Source organism: Drosophila persimilis, unplaced genomic scaffold, assembly GCF_003286085.1.
Source record: "Drosophila persimilis strain 14011-0111.01,24,50 unplaced genomic scaffold, DperRS2 tig00000900-arrow-arrow-pilon, whole genome shotgun sequence".
NCBI lineage: Eukaryota > Metazoa > Arthropoda > Insecta > Diptera > Drosophilidae > Drosophila > Drosophila persimilis.
The window spans coordinates 248,690-270,713 of record NW_020825369.1 but is presented as its reverse complement, the minus strand read 5'-3'; the positions used below and the strand labels follow the sequence as shown (position 1 = coordinate 270,713).

General features: G+C 47.4%; 1 protein-coding gene across 1 annotated transcript in view; it reads right to left on the bottom strand.

The window, feature by feature from the left end:
* Positions 1-21,296, bottom strand: part of LOC6601953 (frizzled) — a 90,964-nt gene extending 69,668 nt beyond the window's left edge. The window contains exon 1 of the mRNA XM_026993822.1: positions 20,234-21,296. Coding sequence (XP_026849623.1) covers positions 20,234-20,914 — 681 coding nt within the window. The 5' untranslated portion in view covers positions 20,915-21,296. The remainder of the gene's footprint in view (positions 1-20,233) is intronic.
* Positions 21,297-22,024: the final 728 nt, after the last annotated feature.

Genomic DNA, 22,024 nt, shown 5'->3' with positions numbered 1-22,024 from the left:
GGAGGCCTTCTTGAACAGAATACCCGAATCTATTCGATGGGCTTCTCTGGGCTTCGCTGGGCTTCGCTGGGCTTCTCTGGGCTTCGGTATTCGCTTCATCTCTCATTCCATCAAAAAGCCCGCTCCAGGTATCGCCGATCACAAAATTTCGGTAATTTTTCTCGCTCACTTTTCATTTGAATTTTTAGTAAAGAGAAAGAGCAAGAACTTCAATAATTTGCGCAGTGCTCGCACTCGGCTTTTAGTGATTCGGGAGGATCCGTAGACTCAAGACTGTAGACTCAAGCAGGGCTCCAATGGGTACCAGTGGGTCCTACCTAGTCCTAGTCCTTCTCTTCACCATTTCTGCCATTTCGCATTGAGTTGATGCGTTTATCTCTTATTTGGTGTTGTTCTGTGATTGTTGATTGGCAAAAACAATCAATCAGTGTGCTTTGGCTCCCCTCTTGGGCGCCATTTTGGGGATAGATAAGTTTCAGTTATCATATCACGTACAAATTGCAAAAATTGTATCTACCGATGCTGGGAAATGTCAGAGTTGGGCGAACATCGAACCCCACTGACACTTGAAATGCTTACAAAACTGATGCTGGCAACACAGAAACACATGTGAGGCACTTGTGCACATCATCCACATTTGCAGCATCCAAAGCCACTGACATCGATCCCATCGATGGTGCTTCTGCTGCATAATCTTTCCTCCTGCCAGCCCTCCTGCCAGCCCTCCTGCCAGCCCTCCTGCCCATAACCATGGCCACCAGCCACAGCCACAGCCAAAGCCAAAGCCGTCCCCATCCTCATTCCACTGCCCATTCCACTGCCGATAAACCGAAACCACTTGACGTTGGTTGGTTGGGCCAAGTCGAGTGCGCATTAACTAAAAGCCTCCACTCCAGTGGAGGCTCCGCTCTGAGCGGTGCGGAGCGAAGCGGAGCTATCGACGGTGTGGCGGGCAAAAACGAAGGAGAAATAAAAAACATTCACTGAAAACTATTTGCAACAATTTTTCACAGTCAGCTGCCATAATTTTTCACACAAAAACCCCGCAGATGAACATGGGGTCCAGTGCCGGGCCCGAGTCGGATGAGAATCTTTTGCTTTTATTTTAACACTTTAAACGATGACGTTTAGATGGGGAGCAGGAGCAGTGGCAGCGGCAGGAGCAGGAGGAGCAGGAGGCAGTCGAGGACGAGGACGAGGACTGCGGATAGAGCGACTGTTCGCGATTCCCCGACTGCATTTTCATTTCCATTTCTCGGTAGACTGGCCAACGCTTTGTAATCAACCATGGATAGAGGGAGAGAGGGTTTGGGAGTGCGACTCCGACTGGTACTGGTATTGGGCCTGCATTTGCTGCAGATGCCATGCTCAGATACAGATACACCACAATTTATCTCACAGTTTGCAGTCTAAACAAAACCGACTGCTGGCCCTGCTGCAAGTTTTTAGCAGCTCAGCGGCAGGCTCATCGGACTCATCTCCTGCCAGGCCATTTGCCATTTGCCATGTCCGCATCCGCATTGTCCTCTGCTCCTCCGCCGCTCATCTGTTGGGGCCACGACAGCGATAAATGTTTCAGCATTCAGCAAATACAAGCTTCGAAACTCCGGGAAATACAACTCGGTATACAAATGATTTCGTATTTATTTCGGCCGTGTACCCACGATGATGACAGCCCAACAGCCCAGCATCCCAACAGCCCAACATCCCGACAGCCCGACAGCATTCTTTGTATCAAGAGTGCCCTCCGTATCCCTCTCTCAGTGTAAATTTCAGCTGAGGTTACACTAATTATCCATGCGGGCTCGCCCGCTCGCCTCCAGGTCCAGGATGGGAGGCATTTGCCAGAGCAGGCCCAATTGTTCAAGCTACGGACTTTGGTACTAATTACGAGTGTGTATGACTAACATTAGGAGCCCATTGGTATTCATTTTTGCTACGCCCCGCCCCGCCCCCCCGTTGTAGTGCATTTTTAGAACTCATTTGGCAGCAAATTCCCCATAAGCGAGCAGACATAACCCATTCCCCGCAGCACTCAAAACGGTTTCCATGAATACAGATCGCATTTTTCCAATATTCTTTGGTAGAAGTATGCGATGCTTGTCCCGAATATTAGGCAGTTTATTCCAGATGGTATTCCAGCTGTATTATCGCTTCGGTTGGAGATTCAAAAGCGTCTCAAAATGGGTGAAAGATCGGATATATTCGGTTTCAGTATTCGCTTCGGTCGATCGGCGTCTCAGCTTTTTCATTGCCTCAAAAAGTTCGACCAAAACGAAGCAGGTCTCGCAATTTTGATGGTGTCTGAACCGAAAATTTCGGTTTTTTCTTCTCGCTCACTCTCTATTTGATTTTCTGGTCAACTCTACTGGTTTTTAGCTTCGTCTTCTGTTCGAAGGTCCTTATTTGTGTGGCTAAAGCGGTGCTGTGTCTCTTCTGCTGTGTTCCAAAATCGCTTCTATGATAAACAGTTGGAGATAAACACCTACAGATTCCATGAATTGGATCATTAAACATCGGTACATATCCCATTTCAAATGTTGTTCTTTCCACAGAAAGAGATCTCAGAATTTCGATGAGATCCAGCCGAAGATCAACAGATCAACGGATCATCAAAGCCGGTAAACCAATATCATCCGGAACTTTTGCATAAACAAAAAGTCCCCAAAAAGCCTTTACGGATCATTTTTTGAATTTATTCTGGGAATGATTATCGCCCCAACGAGAGCTCTATTTACGCGGATCCAGCGAAAAAACAAAAAAAAATATATACACAATCGCTCATTGATTTCGCGCATTCCTCAGTGACCCACACCGCACTGCCGGGCCATCGTCGTCGGTCTTTCTTTTGTGGCTGCTGCTGATAAATGATTTCAATATTTATAAAAAAAAAAATATACAAAAAAAAAAAAATGCCGAACAGAAACAGAAACTGCGGGGCATCAAATTGCGTCAAAAGCCTGTCAGTCTCATTAATTTCCGCACCAACAACAACAACAACAACAACAACAACAGCATAAAAGGGAAAATAAAAAGCGTAAAAAGAGAGACGACCGACGGACGGACGGACGGACTGACATTCAAATGCTTTGTCCGGCATCGCTGGATATTCAATTGCTGGAAAATGCTTTGCGCCCATGGAAAACTATCTGATAATGAAGGCCCAACCTGCTGTTCTGGTCGAGGGATCAGTGGGGGGGACAGGCCAGGACGGAACAGGATGGGCCCTGGCCGGTGCTGGGGCTGGTGCTGGTGCTGGGGCTGGGAGGGAAGTGATTCAGCATTTGGCATTGAATTATTTGTAAGCGCTGCTTTCAGGCCACATTTATCAGTCATCAGTGTGCGCGGTTTAAAGGTTTTTGCTTTTCAATAAGATAGAGTACCGATAGACGAGCGGGCAATGGGATTGGGATTGGGAGTGGGAGTGGGGCGGGGGTTGCGGCTGCGGCTGGGAAACCCTCTTACGGGCTTATGGTAAAAAGCTTTAATGTGCGAGACCTGAAAATTTGCACGAATGGTAAATTCGCTGAAAATATTGTGCAACACATTGGCGAACGGAACGATTGTGATCGAAATAAAGCTCATTGTGGCGTCGTCCCTAAAGGTGGCACTTCCGCTTCCCGTTTTTCTTTTCATTTTCCCATACTAGAACTAGAACCCCTACTCGCCCATCGAGTGTCCTCTCACGGCTAATCGCCATCCTTTTTCCGGTCTGTAGTCCCCTCCAAATTGCCTCAAATTAAAGCCATGAAACGACGCATGGCCGAAAACTTTAAGCCATTTGTCAACACTGAGGCTTGGAGGCGCCCAGAGACGGGTGGCGTTCCCCAACGCACCTACCTACAAAAAGGAGCACAAGAATGGATGAATGGCTGAACGGATGGTATGGCCTGGGATGGCTGCCCCAAAAATGGCACCAAAAATACCGATATACCAGAACCCGTTCGCCTCCTCAACCCGCCCCCGCCCCCATGAACCAAACACTAACTCTGCCCGAAATCCCCCATTCATTCCCCGTAGAGCGACGACCACAGGAAAATTTATAGGCAATAGCTAAAAACAACATCGCTTCACTTGAGCGTGAACAGTGCCAGCCAGAAGTGCGACAACGACAGTGCCACAGTGCCACAGAGCGCGGGAGAGGGGGAGAGGGGTAGGGAGAGATTGGAACTTCAATTCGGTTCAGTTCAGTTCAGTTTCAGAGTCGATGAGGTTCGGGTTCGGGTTTGGGTTCTGGGTTCTGGTTCTGCTTCTGGTTCTGTTCTCCCACATAGAGTACTCGTTTCTGGATATAAAAGTCAATGGCTCGCAAAACAAAAAAAAATACACACGGAAAAAGAGGAAAAAAATGGAATTCTGTTTGTTTTGTGGATATTCCATTCCATGAAAAGCAAATTAAGCCATCGACCCTCCTACCCGCCCACACCCCCCGAAAAGTTCTCCACTTTTTTGTGCGTATTTTTGCAAAACATTTTCGAAACGAAACTAGGAGTCGGCCGCACCTGCAACAATGCGTGGCACCAAAAAACGAGGCGAAAGTCTCGTCAAAGAATCAGAAAAATGTTTGTTTGAGACTTGTTCAAGCGAAGACAATCCCCAGGAGATACGAAACCCCGAAGGACGTCAAACTTCTACAAACTTTTGACAATTTTCGGTTTTTTGTTAATTGCCCAAAAAAAGAAATTAGAATAATAATAATGTTTGTGGGTGTTTGGGTCTAGGTCTGGCTCTGCGAGATAATGGAGACGAAAAGACAGTAAGTTAAGGGGACTAACAGGTAAGACAGCTGCCGGGAAACTTTAATCCCGACAGAGAACTGGAGAGAGAGAGAGAGAGAGAGAGAGAGAGCTCTCCAAATAATTGCGTATTTATGACTTGACCCTTTGGGCCCCCCCCCCCTGGAAACTTTCTTCCCAATTGGCTTCGGGCTAAAGTTTTGACAGTTTTGAAGCTCGAGGCAGGACTTTCGTTACTCACACACATGGGGCAATGGGGGGGGGGGGGGGGGGGGGGGCGACACACGTACCTGCAATAGACAGAAGAAACAAGAAACATCTTCCAAAAATATGCCACAAAAAAAAAAAACCATGAATCCCAGCCAAAAGGAGTTTGAAATACTCGTAAAAGCCGAGGCCATCAAATGGGGTTCGGCCTGAGAGTTGGGCGCTTAACGAGGCATCGTCGCAATCATCGAAATTCAGTGCACACCTTTGGCAAGGGATACAATCAGTCAAAAAAATAAAAGAAATACGAATATAAGAGGAATTACTGATTTCATTTTGATGGCTTTTAATCAGCTTAAAAATTAGTAGCCATAAAAAGTGAATTTCCCACTCGTCGGGCGGGCATACTCCATGCCCCGACGTGCATCTGCCACCGGTGGCAAGATTATTATGCTTAATGATGTACAACATAAAAAATCCTTTTTTTACGATATGCAAACGCATTTTGATAATTTGCTTTAAATAATAAACAAGACGAGAGCTCCAGCTCCAGCTCTCTGTCTTTGTGGCAGGATGCAGGCACCCATAAAAAGTTTGAGCGTGCCATAAAAAACACTTAAGCGACGAGTGAGAGATGGAGGTAAGAGACGTCTCTTGGTGTGCTGCGGGAAAGAGCCGAGGAATAAGCCTCTAATGGGTTGCTTAAGAACACGTTGCCACTTTTCTCGAGAGCCACAGAGAGAGAGAGCACGAGAGTAAGGGAAAAATCATTTTCATGTAAATTGACACGTTTCATTATGAAGATGGATCGGAGGCATCCATAACCGTCCATCCTACAGGGGACGAAGCACCAAGGAGCTGCAGTTCGAGGGAGTTGCCGGGCCGCTGACAACTCCACCGGCATTGGGTGTATCGCCAGGGCACACATTGTGGTCGAGGCTGGGAAACACGATATGATATGCGGTAAATAAACTACAGAGCCACCAGAGGGGCTCCTGTTGCCATCTGTGGGCGAGGGAGGAGCGCAAAGAGTGCCCCGAGAGTGCAACAATTGGCCAGTGTGTGGCCCTTCCACACTTCCAGACAGGAAGCAGCCCAGCATGCAAGGTTTCGAGTTCCCGCAAGGGGAGTTTTCGATGCGTTTCGCCTGCGGGTGACCTTGGAAGAGGGGTTCAAAGGCGACCGATTGATCCGGGGGAGCTTCAAAGGTGACTTTTTTGGAATATTATCATCTTGAAGGATTCTTTCAACACTTCAGTTCTGTACAGATGGGTCCCGAGTGTTCATCAAATCGAACAGCGAGTGAGCGAGAAAGAAAAACCGAAATTTTCGGATACCAGCTTCGTTCAATCCGTTTTGGTCTAAAACTAGCACGTTTTCCAAGCAAAATTCAAGACAAGTGGAGACAGAGGAGTATCCAGGCCTTTCCTTCTTTCTGATGGGAAAGTTTTCGAGACATGGCAGCTGTGTGGTGCCCACCCACCCACAGGCTCGTTCGGCTCCTGTAATCCACCTATCCTATTACTATCATTAGCATTTACCCACAGAACCCCACTCCCCCCCCCCAGTCCCCCCCAGTTAACCGACAGCAATTGCGGTGAAGTATTCCAATTGGCAGGCCTCGACTTCTGAGGCTTTCACTGGGACCCCAGCAGGCCCCAACCCACTCCCAGTCCGGGGGAAGGTGCTGCAATTTTGTGCAATGTTGCACATGCATGCGGGCAGAATCACTTATTCTCGTTGGATTGGAGTCCAAGTAAGAGTCCGAGTAAGAGTCCGAGTTTCCCGGCATTTGGCATCTGTTTTTCTCTTTTCTTACCTATTTACAGCCGCTTTAACCTAATTTTATTACCCAGAGGGGTGAGCGGTGGCGAACGGTGACTGTACCACTCACCACCAACTCAATTAAGCCACACAGCGGAGGAGATAAAAACTCGAATGGGGACAGCATCCAGCATCCAGCCCCATCCGCAGCCCCAGTCTCCGGCTACTGTTGCCCCTCCTCCCATCTATGTATCTTCGCACTCTCATTTGGACCCCATCCAGCGGCAGAGACAGAGACAGAGACAGAGCCAGGGCCACTCATCGCCACCATGCATGTCAAGTGTCTCTGGCTCGCATGCCCCCTGCCCCCTGCCCCCTGCTCCCTGCCCCCTGGTCCCTGCCCCATGCCCCACCTCAGCTGTGGTACATAAAAATCCAATTTTCGTAATTAAAAAAAATAAAAGCCATGCAATCCAGCAAGAGGGAAGCCACTGCCTTGGGCCAGCCGCTCCCTGACCAGGCCCCGAGTCCGTGTCCGTGTCCGTGTCCGAGTCCAAGTCGGGCTCCAAGTCCAAGTCTCATCTCATTAGAGCACTTCCCTTAGTGTCTTCCTCCCTTCGCCACTTAACGGTAGCATAAGCACTCGAAAGCATAAGCAAAAAGAAATCCAAACGCAGGAGGAACAAACCTGAGACTGGAAATTCAGTTTTCAAATCATTGAATGGAAAAAAGCGAAGAATGCTAAATAAATAAACAACAATAAAGAGGGAAGGGGGAAGGGAAGGAGGAAGGGGGAAGGGGGAAGGGAAAGGCAGACACATACCAGACCAAGATTGAAGTTTATTTTATTCTCTGCTGCTGCCTCTCATCGTGTGTATGAAGCTCTTGAAACTGGCATATCATCGTTGGCGTTGGCCATGGCCAAGAGCCCAAGAGCCCAAGAGTCCGAGAGTCCGAGAGTCCGACAATCGAGTGCGAGAGAAGGGTCGCAGAAGGGCAGGAGAGCCTGAGGAATCATCATCATCATCATCATCATCGTCATCATCATCGCAGTTGTCCGACACTGTCCAGGCATCGTTAAAACGCTTAGCACGTTTTTAATTATGCCACGAAATGGAGACGAGACGGACCACTGCCCCCTCGGGCCCTTCCCCCCCCCCCCCCTGCGGCCTGGCGCCCCTTCTATTTTCGGGGATACGCTTCAAGTGCCAGACTGCGATTTCTACTTAACTCCTGGCTCTTGCTCTGGTCATTTCTCAAAATGCAAATTGCAGCCAGGCCGAAGGAAAGAAAACTGAAAGGCCACTGAAACTGTGTATTTAAGTAACGGAAAATGGGGTGGCACGTGGGGCGGAACATTTCCCTGAAAGACAGGAGGGTTTCGCGAGAGACATCGCAGATGTTTTGTAGATTTTTTTTTACCCCAAACAAAAATCCGATTTGTGTTAGATTTTTGGGAAATTTAAAAAATTATTTTGGTTGTAGGATTATCGGGCAATTCTACCTTAAGGGTTTCTTTTGTAATTGTTCTTAAATTCTCAGCTGTGCAACACTCATTTTTTGTTGTTGTTGTTGTTGTTGTTGGAAAAACTTTCTCAACATCCCTCTGGAAAAGCCATGGAAATTCGCTATCAACAGCTTTTGAAACGAAACGAAACGAAACGAAAACTTCAACAATCAGAAAATATTTTGCAGCCAAACAAAAGGCAAAAAACTACAAAAGCAGTGCACAAATAATTTAGAAAAGCACAAAAACTGCTGCAGGATATGGAAACTGAATTCCTGACAAACTCGTTGGCCTGGCCCCAATATCTCCAACAAAAGTCCTGGGGGCACGAAACGAAGCAACAAAAAAAACAACAACAAACAAACAAACAAAAATTTCTGTAAAAAAAAAACATTTTACATAAATTGAAAGAAAAAAAAACACCAACGTTTTTCTTGGTTTTTGTTTTTGGGTCAATTATTGAGTTGGCTTAGAAATTTGCAATTGGCGAAGCGTTCAACATGTGGCAGGCCAGACTGTGATTAGCTGCAGGTCTTGTTGCGGATCCGGAGGCTGCCAGCTGCCTGTTGCTTTCTTGGCTTTGGCTTTGGCTTTGGCTTCGGTTTTTGGCCCAAACTGCCCGACGGCGATTTTCACAGTTTGTCAAACAGAAAGAGAGAGGGAAAGAGAGAGGAAGAGAGAGAGAGAGAGAGAGCAATGGCCAAGAAAAAGTGCAGCTAAATTTGTTTCTTCCACTTCTGCTTGCCTCATGCTGTGGCATCAGTCAAACGTCCAACTGCCGCCACTGTGGGTGCATCTCTTCTTGGCCCTGTTCCGGGCCGGGTCTCTTTCTTGTTTGACTCGTTCTCCTGTTGTCTGGCTTCGAAATGCACGTCTATTGACAGTAACCATAATTTGTTTGTCTAGCGGCGGCAGTGGCGGCAGGGGCTGGCGGGGATCGGACCGCGTAAAAGTGCCCAAGTGGCAGTGGAGTGGCAATTGCCTCAGAGGCCTCCTCCTCCTCCTCCTGCTCCTCCTTTCGGCCACACCGCTGCTGATGGCTTAAACATTAGTTGTTGCTCTTTCCAGTTACCGTATTTTGTTGTTCTTGTTGTTGTTGTTGTTGTTGTTGTTGTTGTTGCTGTGTGTTTGGGGCCACAAAAACTGATGACAGTTATAAATGATGGGGTTGGTTTTTCGGTGGGACTACTGCTTGGACGGGAGTGGAGTAGATTGGAGCTTGGAGCTTGGAGCTCGGAGTGGAGTGGAGTGGGCCTAGCCTCGTCCCAAGTGAGTGCTTAAGTGTACCTAATCTGGGTGCCAAGGCAAAAGTGTAGCTTTAAATATACCCAAGAATTCAATGCACTGAAAGGTTAATTGTTGACAGGCATTGCAGCAAACGGTTTCCTGTTCAATCTACTTCCAGTACTCCCCGAGCTATGGCATCCAATATTATTTTATTCCCCAAAAACTATGCAAATGAATATTCAAAGTGTGGCCAAAAGACAGGAAGCTACAGGAAAATGACCTAAAATTAATTTCCAATATACACAATTGTTTAATCCTCGGAATTATGTTCGATCTGAGTCAAACAGGTGCCGAAGAGTGAATTAGTTGTCTAAATTAAATCTAAAAAAAATTTCGGTTTTTTTTTCTCGCTCACTTTTCATTTGAATTTCAGGCAGAGTGAGTGAGCAAGCAATACAATAATTTGCGCAGTGCTCGCCTTCGGCCTTGAGGGATTCGGGGTGATCCGAAGGAGGATCGAAAACAGCTGTGATTTTTCGGATAGTGTGGCTCTTCTGTGACTGGGAGATAGAACCTTCAATGGTTCCCCCTTGATTGATTAGCCGTAAACGAGTACGGCAATAAAATCAACGCACCGAAACACCTCCAAGGAAGTGCAGAACCACATTAAAAGAAATGAGGGGAAAATACTCCTAATAATTCGGTGCCATTAGGGCGGCAATTTGAATTTAATTTAGCTTCAATTGAATTCGGGTAGCGAGCATATTTTGTACCGTTTTGTGCCATTATAACGGCACATAAATGCGCTAAGTAACGGTTGAAGTTGTAAAAGCCAAAATCATGGCATTTAACCCGTATTAGCCATGGCAAATTGATTTTGGCGGTGGCCATTTTTAGAGTACCGCCCAGTGCGCCCCGCCCTACCAGTCCGCCCATTTCTGACACGCCAACACCGTAAACACCAGAGACGCAAGAAACATTTATCGTTTATCGTTTTATCGCCTCTATGGCCCCAGCGCCGAACAAATTTCCTTTCAAGATAAAGTCATAGTCACAGAAATGGCCATAAATTACGCACTCGAAGCGCTGGCCAAGAGTTACACTTCGGTACTGCATAGGCGAGTGCCTTGGATAAATGTGGTCATCGGATCGATCGGCCGATGGTCTCTAGATATGCATCGACTGGAGGCCTGGCCACTGGGGCTGTGGCTGTGGCTGTGGCTGTGGCTGGGGCTGCGGCTTTCACTCTATAAATAATATAATCAATGCAACGCATATTGCAAATCAAAGCAAGGCTATCGCAACAATTTAATCGCCAACTTTAATTGTAAATCTTTGCCACAAAAAGTGGCACAGCACAGCACATATAGTGGTGGCAGCCCGACCCCTGTCGGGGGCTATTAACGGCTCCGTTTGGTGCGGCTGCTCGGCATTAAAATAATGCTCTGGTAATAGTTCGATGGCCATAGGCGTTATGCCAGCCTGCCATATAGGGACTTCGGCTCCCTGACATGGCCAGCAATTTTCACTTGAAGCATTGACAGCTGGCCAACAAAGCAGCAGGCAACGGCCAGCACGGGATGAGGGGGGGACGAGGGGAGGGGGGAGGGCCTACTGACCACAAAAATATGGTATACGAGTATGTAGAATGTATATCCAGAATGTGGCAGCAAACACTCGAAGAAAAACGAGATTCTGCTTGATTGTTTGCTCAACGGCAACGGCAACGGCCAGGGGGGGGGGGGCAGAGGACGAGGATGGCCCTAGAAAACTGAAGGACTTTTTCGAGGGTATGCCATTCGTTGACGGGGTATATAGTGTTTCCAGGTTGTTAAATACGGGATATATATATATATATAGACCCTGTCCAAAAGTGGACTAGTTTAAATTGTATTTTATCGCTTCCACCAAAGAGACGCTCGAACCAGCAGCCTCAATCCGAGCCCCCATTCTGCAGCGGCATCTGCATCTCCATCTTCATCGGCATCGGTATCTGCAGGTGGTGCAGCTGCTCTGATTGTGTTTGCCTTGGCCGGCATGCGTGCCGAAGATGATCTGCAGTCTCCGTGTCCGTCTCCGTGTCCGTCTCCGTCTCCTTTACCCCTCCAAGTGAATGCAGAAATTTTAATTAAATTAAACTTTACTTTGAGACACGTGTCTGGGGGGACCGAATGGACAGGTGGACAGGTGGACAGGCAGACTCCACTCCCCTCGAGCGTCTCACATATCACTCGCTATCGACATCTCGCACCTCCCATCGTAGGCCCAGGGATTGGGACTGGGATGCGGATTGGGCCGTACCATTTTTACGACAGCTTTGTTCTACCATCTCTTCTGGTTCGTGTTATTCAATTAAAGTTGGGACTGTCCGTTTCCAGGATATGGAAATAGAGTGTCAGGCGGTAAGGTCTCGGAGCGGACAGGTGGGGCAAAAAAAAATTAAAGAAATATATACATCGAAGAGCTATAGATTGGCCAACATTGAGTCGCATATCTTTAAAGTTGTATCTATTCCTGGGTCTTCCTCGTCGTCCGATATCTTACTCATATCTGCGCGAGATAGGGAGCGGGCACGAGCGATGCAGGCACGAACGAAGCAGGCACGAGCGAAGCAATCGAGCCGAACAATCGAAGCGAGTGAACCGGGGGTCGGAGGGACGGAATATTTGATCCGTTCGCTTATGGGGAAACTCTTCCAGTGGTCTATGGGCACACTAAAACCATCTAAAAACGAAATATCTGGCTTTTGCGTGCACTTTTTCGTTCCCAAAAATAGTTGAAGCCATTCATTTGGCGACTTTGACTTGTTCCAGCTAATTTGACCGACATCGACCGAGAAAACTTTCGCTTGGCCCATAAATAACCTTTTCCATAAAACATTTGACTTATTCAGCCACTCAGTCAATGGATCTATCGTGTCTGTGAGCCCTTTAGACCGTATCCAAGCGGCGAATAGATGGCAGAAAGAAACATGAACACAGAAACAGAAGGGAGCATAAACTTAACACAATTTGGTCACGATTTGGGGGACGCACACGCCAAAAATTCATCAACATGCAAAGCTCTCGGCGGACTGGGACCATCCATCCAATCATCCAATTTGCCTGATAAGAAGCGTTTAGCCAAAAACATGCGCCAAATTACACCAAATTTCTCACTGTAATGTGAGCAGAGACATCCCCCACCCCCACCCCGATGGCTGCCCACCAAATGGGGAACTAGTTTTTATGGCTCCCGACATAAATCAAAAGAGACCTGCCCTGCCCTGTCCTGCCCTGTCCTGTCCTGTCCTGTTCTGTTCTGTCGTGTGCTGTCCTGCACGAGGGGAACAATCGAAGTTTTGTGACGCGTCACGCAAATCTCGATAGCAACACACACACACACACGCACACACATGAAAACGGGAAAAACAATTTCCACTTGTCAAAAAGGAAAATGTGATTTCGGGTAGGAGCCACCGCCGAGACGTGGAAATGATCCGCCAAACGCAATTCGAGTTTGCAGTAAACATAAATCCAGACAAATCACAAATCATGCCGGGAATGGTGATTCGTCACGGCACTGATGGGTGGGGGGGCAAGGGACCCAATCGGGATAATGGTCGTTGCCATGGTCCATGGGGATTGCTCCTCCTCGTCCGCTCATTCTAATTAACGCGACAATCAAATCGGAGCCACCAAATGTTGTCGCATGATTGATCTGAACATTCGGCCATGTCAAAGCCACCCCCCTTCGCCTCCCCCTCCCCTACCCATCGAATGGGGCACAATGGTCCACAACTGCCCACAGATTGGTCGGCCATCATGCGGCATCATCGTTATCCCCCCCACCCAGAGCGATCCATCTTGTATCTTTGGGCTCTTGAATGGGACTCGAAGATGTTTCTGTCTTGAGGCATATTGGCTAGGGGGAAGTCCAATAATCTGCCCTCAAAGTCGGTGAGGGTATACGAAATTCCCCGTACTTGTGATCCGATTTCCCCCTCCCCACCATTGTTTATGGGTCCTACCCTCTGCCCACGTCTGTGGTCACATACAAAAGATTGCTCCACATGTGCGTCCCGTTCCGTTCCGTTTCGTTTCGTTTCGTTCCCTCCATAAGTCTTAGATGATTTACAGTTATGACAATTTTAAGTTGGTTCATTAGTGGCACACACACACACACACACACACACACAGAGAGACACACAGATGCACTCGTAACTCTTTCGTGTTGTATGCGTGTCTGTCCGTCTGTCGTGTCTGCTGTGTTATGATTGAAGATGATTACAAACGTCTTGTTATGGACTGCATACAACTATTTTCCACTCTCCCCCCATCGTGACTCCGATCGTTATCCATTTGGAGTCTGGATCCCACCACCACCACCACCAACCCAGGCCCACTCCACTCTCGTGGTGATGGTGGTGGTGGTGGTGATGGTGGTGTGTGCCTGCACTTTAATTAATAGCCACTGTCAGCGTTTTTGAGTAAAGCATCCGCCAGCTTCGCTGCTGCTGCCCCTCGTGCCCCTCGTGCCACACTGCTTCCCTGCTGTTTGGAGTTGCGTTTAAGTAGCTGCATTATGGCCATAACTAAAGCGCTAAATTATATCCAACTAATGGCTGTTTACGTATCTCATCTCTGGCCCCCCCGCCCCGCCCGGCCCCTCTCTCTAGCCCGTGCCTGGCATGCATGCGCGTTGGAGGCGGCGGCGGATCCAACGTTAATTGAATGATTTTTTTTTTTTCCTTTTTTTTTGCTCGGATGAGATTCTTTCTTCCTGAATGCCTGACAGCAGAGAACTTTCTCTATTAGGCTATGACGGGATTTCATGACTGGAAAATGTTTCAAAGTTCGAAGAAGACACAGAAATGGCAGAGCTCTGATCTTACGATATTTAATAAAGAATCTGTGGTCCATGGATCCATGGCAATCAAGATTCATTAGTTGCTCAGATCCTCACAGACGGCTCTTAATATTGATGGCAATTTTATGGATTAGGCATTTCCTGGATTCATTTTAGTGCGCCAAAAGATATTTATTTCAGCCATTCCTCAAAGGACATTATCTTTATGGCCTGGAAACACCAGCCGATCCCTAATGAATCTCATTTTCATACATTCATTCACTCATTCACTCATTCACCCATTCATTCATTCACCCATTCATTCATTCTTTATGGCTTTTCTGGCAGCAGCTGCTTAGAACTGCTGGCGTTTTTTTTTTTTTGTCAATTGGGATGCTCCATAAACCTTTGGTTTTCTTTCTTGTTGTCTGCTTTTTTAGATATAAACCAGATCCGAACCCCCACACACACACACACACACACACACGAGACACGCAGACAAGCCGGAGTCCCCCCGCCCCACACCCGCCAGATGGTGGGGCAGACAATTTATGATTTGCCTTTTCGGTGGTGGTGCCACATTGTGAAACCCGTTTCCAGCCATTCCTGCCATTTGTGGACTTTGGGCCTGCGCCTGCGTGCCATCGGACAACGGCGGACTTCTTTAATTAAGTCTTGGCCATCCGCGACGGCGAGGTGTTAACCTGACCAGGCCGAGGCACAGCAACAATTTGTGGCCCCAAGGATTTCAATTCTTTTGCATATAAAATATCGTAGTTTATTGGCCCATAATCCTCCTCCTCCTCCTCCTCCTCCTCCGCCGAACTGAGCCCCACTTAGTGTGTCAGTCGGTGGAGCATCTGTGGAGACCCAAATATTGTGTCTACTCTGGCCAGGATGGCCAGGATGGGCAGGGTAGTGTAGTGTAGTGTAGGGTGGATGGAGAACGACAAGTTATGGAGACTGAGTGTTTGCCATTGTCTGGGCACGGGCAGACAATGGGCATTATAAATTCATCAGAGACCGACTTACTCTCTGGCTTACATATGAATGAATGGATGAATGGATGGATGGATGGATGGATGGATGGTGGGGAGTGGGGAGTGGTGCCTCAAAGGATGGTCTGCATAATGTATCCGAGTGTATCTCAAGTATCTGTAAGATGCCTTTTGCCATCGCAAAATGGCGCAGCGCTTCACAGAACAATGCAAAACAGCAAAACAGACAGCAAACAACAGCAAAGACCGACGACCGAAGACAGAACACAAAAAAAGGATTCCTATGTCTGAGATTGGGCCAAGAAGAATCCTGCCTCTGTCTGAGGTTGACATTTGTTTGTACAGTTCGCTTTTGTTTTTAATTGTGTCAAATATTCCATGGGCTTGCGGAGTGCCGCAAAGTGGGGCACGTGGGTGCAAATGAAAGCCACTTCATTGAAAGAATTCTGTGGCATGAGCCTAACAAAAACATCTGCATAGAACAGATCTGAAGGGTGGATGGGGCAAGGGGTGCTGCTAGTTTCTCTGATTAAAAGGGAATATTACGAGTATGTGTTTCAGTTTTATGCTCCAGTTTGCACAACACAAGCGGGAATTACTCGGCAGAAAACATCTTGGAAGGCCAAAGAAAATGCCAAAGCCAAAGCAAAAGCAAAAGCCATTTTTCTTCTTAGGGAATTTCCACAAAGAATGACCCAAAGTCAAAAATATTCGAAGGCATGGCAGCATTACTGGGATTTTTCTCAAGTTTTTAAGGGATATACGTCGAAACATCCCATAAGCGAATGGACTTGGAGCCCTCTGCGAATTGTACTATCTTTGAAGACGAGAAAATCGACTGAAAGGACCACAATGCTACAGTTAGAGATACAGATATGTATCTGTATCTGTGGCTGTTAAAAAGTATGTACTTTGGCAACAAACCAAACGGCTATCTGCCCAGATCCATCATCGACCTGGACACTTTTGGTACCAAGGTTACCCGAAACTTGTTACATTTTCAATGGATATCACACTCCCCCTCGGCCCCCCGAACGCCCACCAAGCCAGACAGCAACAGGCAACAGGCAACATGCTGTTTAGTAAATGCACAAAAAGACCAGGCTAAAATGCACAAAAGGTGTCAATCGAATTCTGTATTTTCCGAATATTTTTTGCGTTGTATTTTGTGGTGGGTTGGGGTGGCGGCGCTGGTCTGTGTGGGCTGGGGCCATGGAGGTGCGGTTAGCCGGAGTTATTAAGCCAAAAATTTTAAATTTGCAAATGGCCAATGCGGACTGGACGGGCACGGCACTGTCATTAAATGGTTGCCAGTAATTAAATATTTAGGCATATTTAAGTGGCCAAAACTGTCAGGCAAATGTCAAAGCCAGGCATTATCATTTCATTTCGCTAACAATTGCAATTTCAAATCCATTTTCATTTCCACTGCCAGCTCCAAAGCAATGGGGCATGAACGTACGGGGGCCGAGGAGGTGGCTTAGCAATCCTTCCATCAAAGATACATATTTCAGAAATTGTATTTGCCCCCCAAAATGGGGCTAAGGCAGTGCCAGTTTTCACCTGCAACAGTGCCTGGATAATCATGCGGCTAGTATAAATGCCAGTGTGTTGTTAGATAATGATTCTCTGCACGAAACAATCTCTAATCCTTACAATATTAGTCTATAATGGCTGTGCTGTACAAGGATTGTTGTCCGGCAGAACAAAGCGCTCTTATCGCTCAGAGCCAGGGCCCAAGCCAGGGCCCAAGCCAGAGCCCAAGCCAGGGCCAGGGCCAGGGCCAGGGCCAGGGCACGTATAGGAAAAATTGCTTTCCCATTTTCTGGTAATTTTTATGGCTTTACGGGGGGCTGAGTGGGGGGACTGTCTTTGTTTGTCTCTGTGCTTAAGTAGCCGGAAGTACTATGCAGGATTTTTGTTACCGGCAAATTAATTGAGTTGAAAACGCTTTTCGTTGCGAGGAGCCTGAGAGCCGTGTGTGTGTGTGTGTGTGTAAAAATAAATAAATAATCGACTCGGGCTTAACATTTATTGGTTATAAATTGAACAGCTCGAGCGTAAAATATAAAGTGGATTATAGTTTGAATGCGTGGAGAGCACACACAGACACACAGGACATTAAAGGCCATTCCATGAGGAGGGCACAGGGGAAAGTTAGCCAGAGAGTGGGAAAGGGAGAGATTATCTGTGGGCTTTGCTCGTGAATTGTTGCCACGAATGAGTGCCGATGATGATGTTGTTGATTTGAGACAATGGCAGCATCGCCTGAAAGTCCAGTGGTAGTCCGGGGATTACTTTACGGCAACAGCCGTAGCCCTGGACAGTGATAAATGTATCTCTGAATGTACATCTACTCGAGTGTTTTGTATCTTTTGTGCTTGAGCCATGGGCCACGGCTAAACAGCTTGGGGAGCCTTTGAGCCTTTGAGCCTTTGGAGGCTTCACTTTGATTCGCTTAATTTGAATGCTATCCAAACACTGGCTAATTATAATCCCAAAAATAACCATTGATTTAGCCAGAATTTGTGAATTATTGAAAACGAAACAAGCAGCCGAATGCCGAATGCCGAATGCCAAATCCATTATATATTAACTCTATTCAAGTTGGCCCAAACCCAGACCCGCAGCCGTTCGTCCCGCACCTTTTTGCCTAAATTAAGCAGTCACTCGGCAACAGTGAAATGTTGCACAAACAACCAAAAATGCCGCATGCGAAATATGTAATTTCGGAAATCAATTACCCAAACCCCCGTCGGATGGCGCGTGGGCGTCGGATAGTCGGAGAGCCAGAACGCCCGAAGGGCAACTCTGATTTCAATTGAATCGAGTTGAGAAATGGACTCAGTCTTTGCTGAAATAATAATCATAGGCAAAGCGGCCCAAAGCGGCCCAAAGCGGCCTAAAAGGGCAGAAAACCACAATCCTTTTACTCCTCCAAAGGGCGGGGGCAATCAATTACGGAATCGGTTCACAATTAAAAGTGGAAGCCAGGGATCCACTCTGGCTGCCCCCAAAATGAATCAATTTGGGCGCCAACAAATAATCCCCAAAATGGGGATAGAGCCGTCCTCTAAATGCGTCAAAAGCGTCCCAAATGAGGCTTTTAATGGTTTTACACAAACCCCCGCCTCTCGCCCTCCTTCGAGCCGGTGTCCTTTCGCGCTCGTTGATTAATTTATTTTTGGTGGGGCCTGCGGAAGGGGTGTCTACACATGTAGCCATCAATCGGGCATTGGCGTGGCCTAAACTGCGGGTTCCGGCCTGAAAGGAGGTCTAGGGCTAATGATTTGAGGAAGTGAATAAGCTGGACTTGTAGGGACAAGGAAAACCAGTAAACCAGTAGGGATGCTCTGGGATGTATCGCATTTGGCCCTCCGCTGCCTCCCTGCCCGTGTATCGGTATCATTATCTATCCAATAAGCATTAATTCACGCTCACACGCCGTGGCATTATCATTAGCAGACACTGAGACCCGAGCAGACAATCATGATATGGGGGCAATCCAAATGCAATCGAAAGCGAGGAAAACAAGCTGCTAAATTTCGCACGCAGCACTCGAAAGGCATTCAGGCACGGACTACGACTACGACTACGATTGCGATTGCGACGATTGCCATGGTGTCTGACAAGGATGATGGAAAGGGGCTAGAGATGGAGATGGAGATGGAGTGTTACTGATGACACACACACACCCAGGGAGAGAGTACACAGAGCAATGAAGGGAGAGGAAAAAAAAGCAACAGAATCGCATGGCTAAAGTAGCTAAGACATACACATGTATCCGCCAGATACCAAACACCAGACTCCCAGCAAAGTGTGAATTATCCTGCCACAAAGTATTTAATGCGCTTTACACATGCCAGGCAACGGAAAGAGAGGGAAGCGGCAAGCGGCAAGCGGCAAGGACTGAAGGAAAAGCGGACAAAATCCCAAAGAAAAACATTGGAAAAACATTTGATCATCACTCAAACGATGTTCAAAAAAATGTTGCTGCTTGCTGGTTGCTGATGAGCTGCGAATGGCTGGAAAATTAATTAAAGAACGTGAAAATGCAACAGGCCTGACCCCATCGTTCAGTTCAAATTATTAAATGTTCTTCAGTTCTTGTTGGGTATTCGGTTTCTTCTTTTTTTTGTGGGTTACATAACCAGGCATTACAAATTACAGAATTATTCTCTCCTCTCTCCGTCTCTGTCTCGAGAGAGAAAAGATGAAAACTGAGAAAACTGGTTTACCTTTCCTCGAGGGAAGCCAAAGAAGCGATCTACCTGACGTTGGTTAATGCTGTTCTTCGATGAGTTACTGTACGGGTACGGGTACGGGCAGGTAGGAATCGGAATGCGGGCTCCTCAATACCATATGCCTTCTCGCTCGCTCGCGCTCGCTCTCCCTCTCCCTGTCTCTGTCTCTGCCTGTCCTATGGCTCTGTGTCTTGGCAGGACCTCCTGCTGGTTTTCCTGGTGGTGTTTGGAAATTGTTTACTGCTCAACGCAACAGGATATGCATTCTGCTCTCCTCCGACCTGCCCGCCTGCCTGCCTGCCAGCAAATTGCTACAGACCCCAGATGAAGACATAAAAAAACACAACACATTTGACCTATATGATGGGGCGATATCTGTAACCGATCAACTTCCAGGAACAATCCGAATGGTATCCGATCCCAAGAAAATTCGATCTACAACCATACCAAAGATTATCTGGAACTATAGGGAAAACTATACAGCATATTTGATAGCTATTTTCACGATTTTTCACTGCCTAAAAACTTTTCAGAATCCCGTCGGACATTCACACATTTGCTTCGAGTTCTTTCAAAGGCAGCAACAGGCAAAAATTGACAAAAAAAAAACCTTGGGAAATGTACAGTACCAATATCTGAAACACACACTTTCCCAAACATTTCTAAGGGCTGGAAAACATTTTTGTATTCAATTCCTATAGGAATAATCATTTGGGAACGCACCTTTCCACCGACTTTCAGCTCGTAGCCCATGCCCAGCGGCGTCTTCAGCTGGACGGGGCAGACGAATCCAATGTTACGATGGGGTATTTCGACTCCTAGCTGGTGCTTCCTGGTGGTCACCTTGGGGGCGCTCCTGGTGGGGGCCGGTGTGGAGGAGGTGGTGTTCTCGGCAACGCACAAGTCCTCGCCCCCGTGGACGGGGAACTTGGAGCACTCGAGATTCTCCGGCCAGTTGAAGTTGTAGGTCTTCATCAGCTTCTCGCAGACGCGCGCGGACTCGCAGAGGGAGCGGCAGGGCGGGATCGGGCGCTCGAGGATGGTGCAGACGGGCACGTACAGGGAGCAGAGGAAGAGCTGCAGGTCGTCGCTGCAGCCGATCTTGACTAGCGGCGCGAACTGGTGGACCTCCAGGCCGGCCTCCTCCTGCTTGGTGTGTCCGATCAGATTGGGCATAATGGTCATGTTGTAGGGTATATTCTTGCAGATCGAAATGGTGATCGCCTCGCAGCGGTTGTGGTGCGGGAAGCCGTCCAAGGAGGTGGCGGAGGTGCCGCTCAGGTCGGGCCCCATCAGGCCGCCGCCACTGCGGTAGTAGGGACTGGCGTCCAGGGGCGTCTGGTCGTACCGCTGGACGCCCTGGATGATTGTGGGTAGCACTAGGAGGAGGATTTTTAGCCACATTTTGGGGTTTCTCGCGGTTGCAATTTGCTGCTTTCAGAGGTTAATTCTTGACTGCTTTCGCTATGCTCTTTCTCCTTATATCTTTCTTTATCTTATCTTCAGATCTCGCACATATTGACACTCGCGACACTCGAAAAAAATCACCGTTACAGAGAGGAGGGGTAGTATTTATCTGGGATACAAACACTTAGCACTCTTCCATCGTTTGCCCGCGACAAATATTTCCCTTAATTTCAGTTTATTTTTATTTTCCCTTCTTTCTTTGCTTTTTGCTTGCTGTAAATATTTGATATTAATATTTGTTTCTCTTATCACTGATTCGCGACGCGGCGCGACTCCGGAATTTCTCGAGCACTTTACGTCAAAAAGCGCGCGCGACTTGGACACGGAGTGACACGGAAAAACACAACATGCCTTCGGAAAAGTTGAAAACGAATTGACGAAATGAAGTAGCATTGAAGCAGTGACGCTCAGCACTGCAGCGCAAAAGTGAGCATTGAACGCGCGAGCTCTCACAACCGGTCGGGCTCTCTTATGGCCTCTCTTATAGGCTGTTCACACCACCACGGCTGCGTCTTGCGTCTTTGCGTCTTGCGGAGACGCTGTTTTATGTTACAAGGGATAAGCATACGGGTCTAATGGTGGCTTATTGTTGTCGAACGCAGGTCTGAAAAAGGTAGAAACACTGCCCACAAACTCCACAGAGAAATGGCTGGTTATAACATATATATGTCGTGCTCCATATTTTTGTTGATTTTCGAAATTTGATTGCTTCCCTCTTTATTAAACACATAAATCAACTAATCTCTATAAACAATAACCTGCTTCTGGCAGAGTAATTCCTTCGCATTGCTTCTTTTCCTACATCGATAGAAAACGCGCGGCAGTGTAAACATGCTGTTACTCCACTCTCTTAATTTCAGTGCCAACATTGCTTGCTCTTAACCGAAGCTCTTGTTTGCTTTCTTAACATATTTGAACTTAGCAGAACAGCTTAACAAGACTCTGGCTGCCTTGCTGAAAATGACAGCGCTGTTAGCCGTACGAATGTCATTTGGAACATAACATAGGCTCTCTTTGGCTGCTAAATATAACAGCGACCTTGAATTT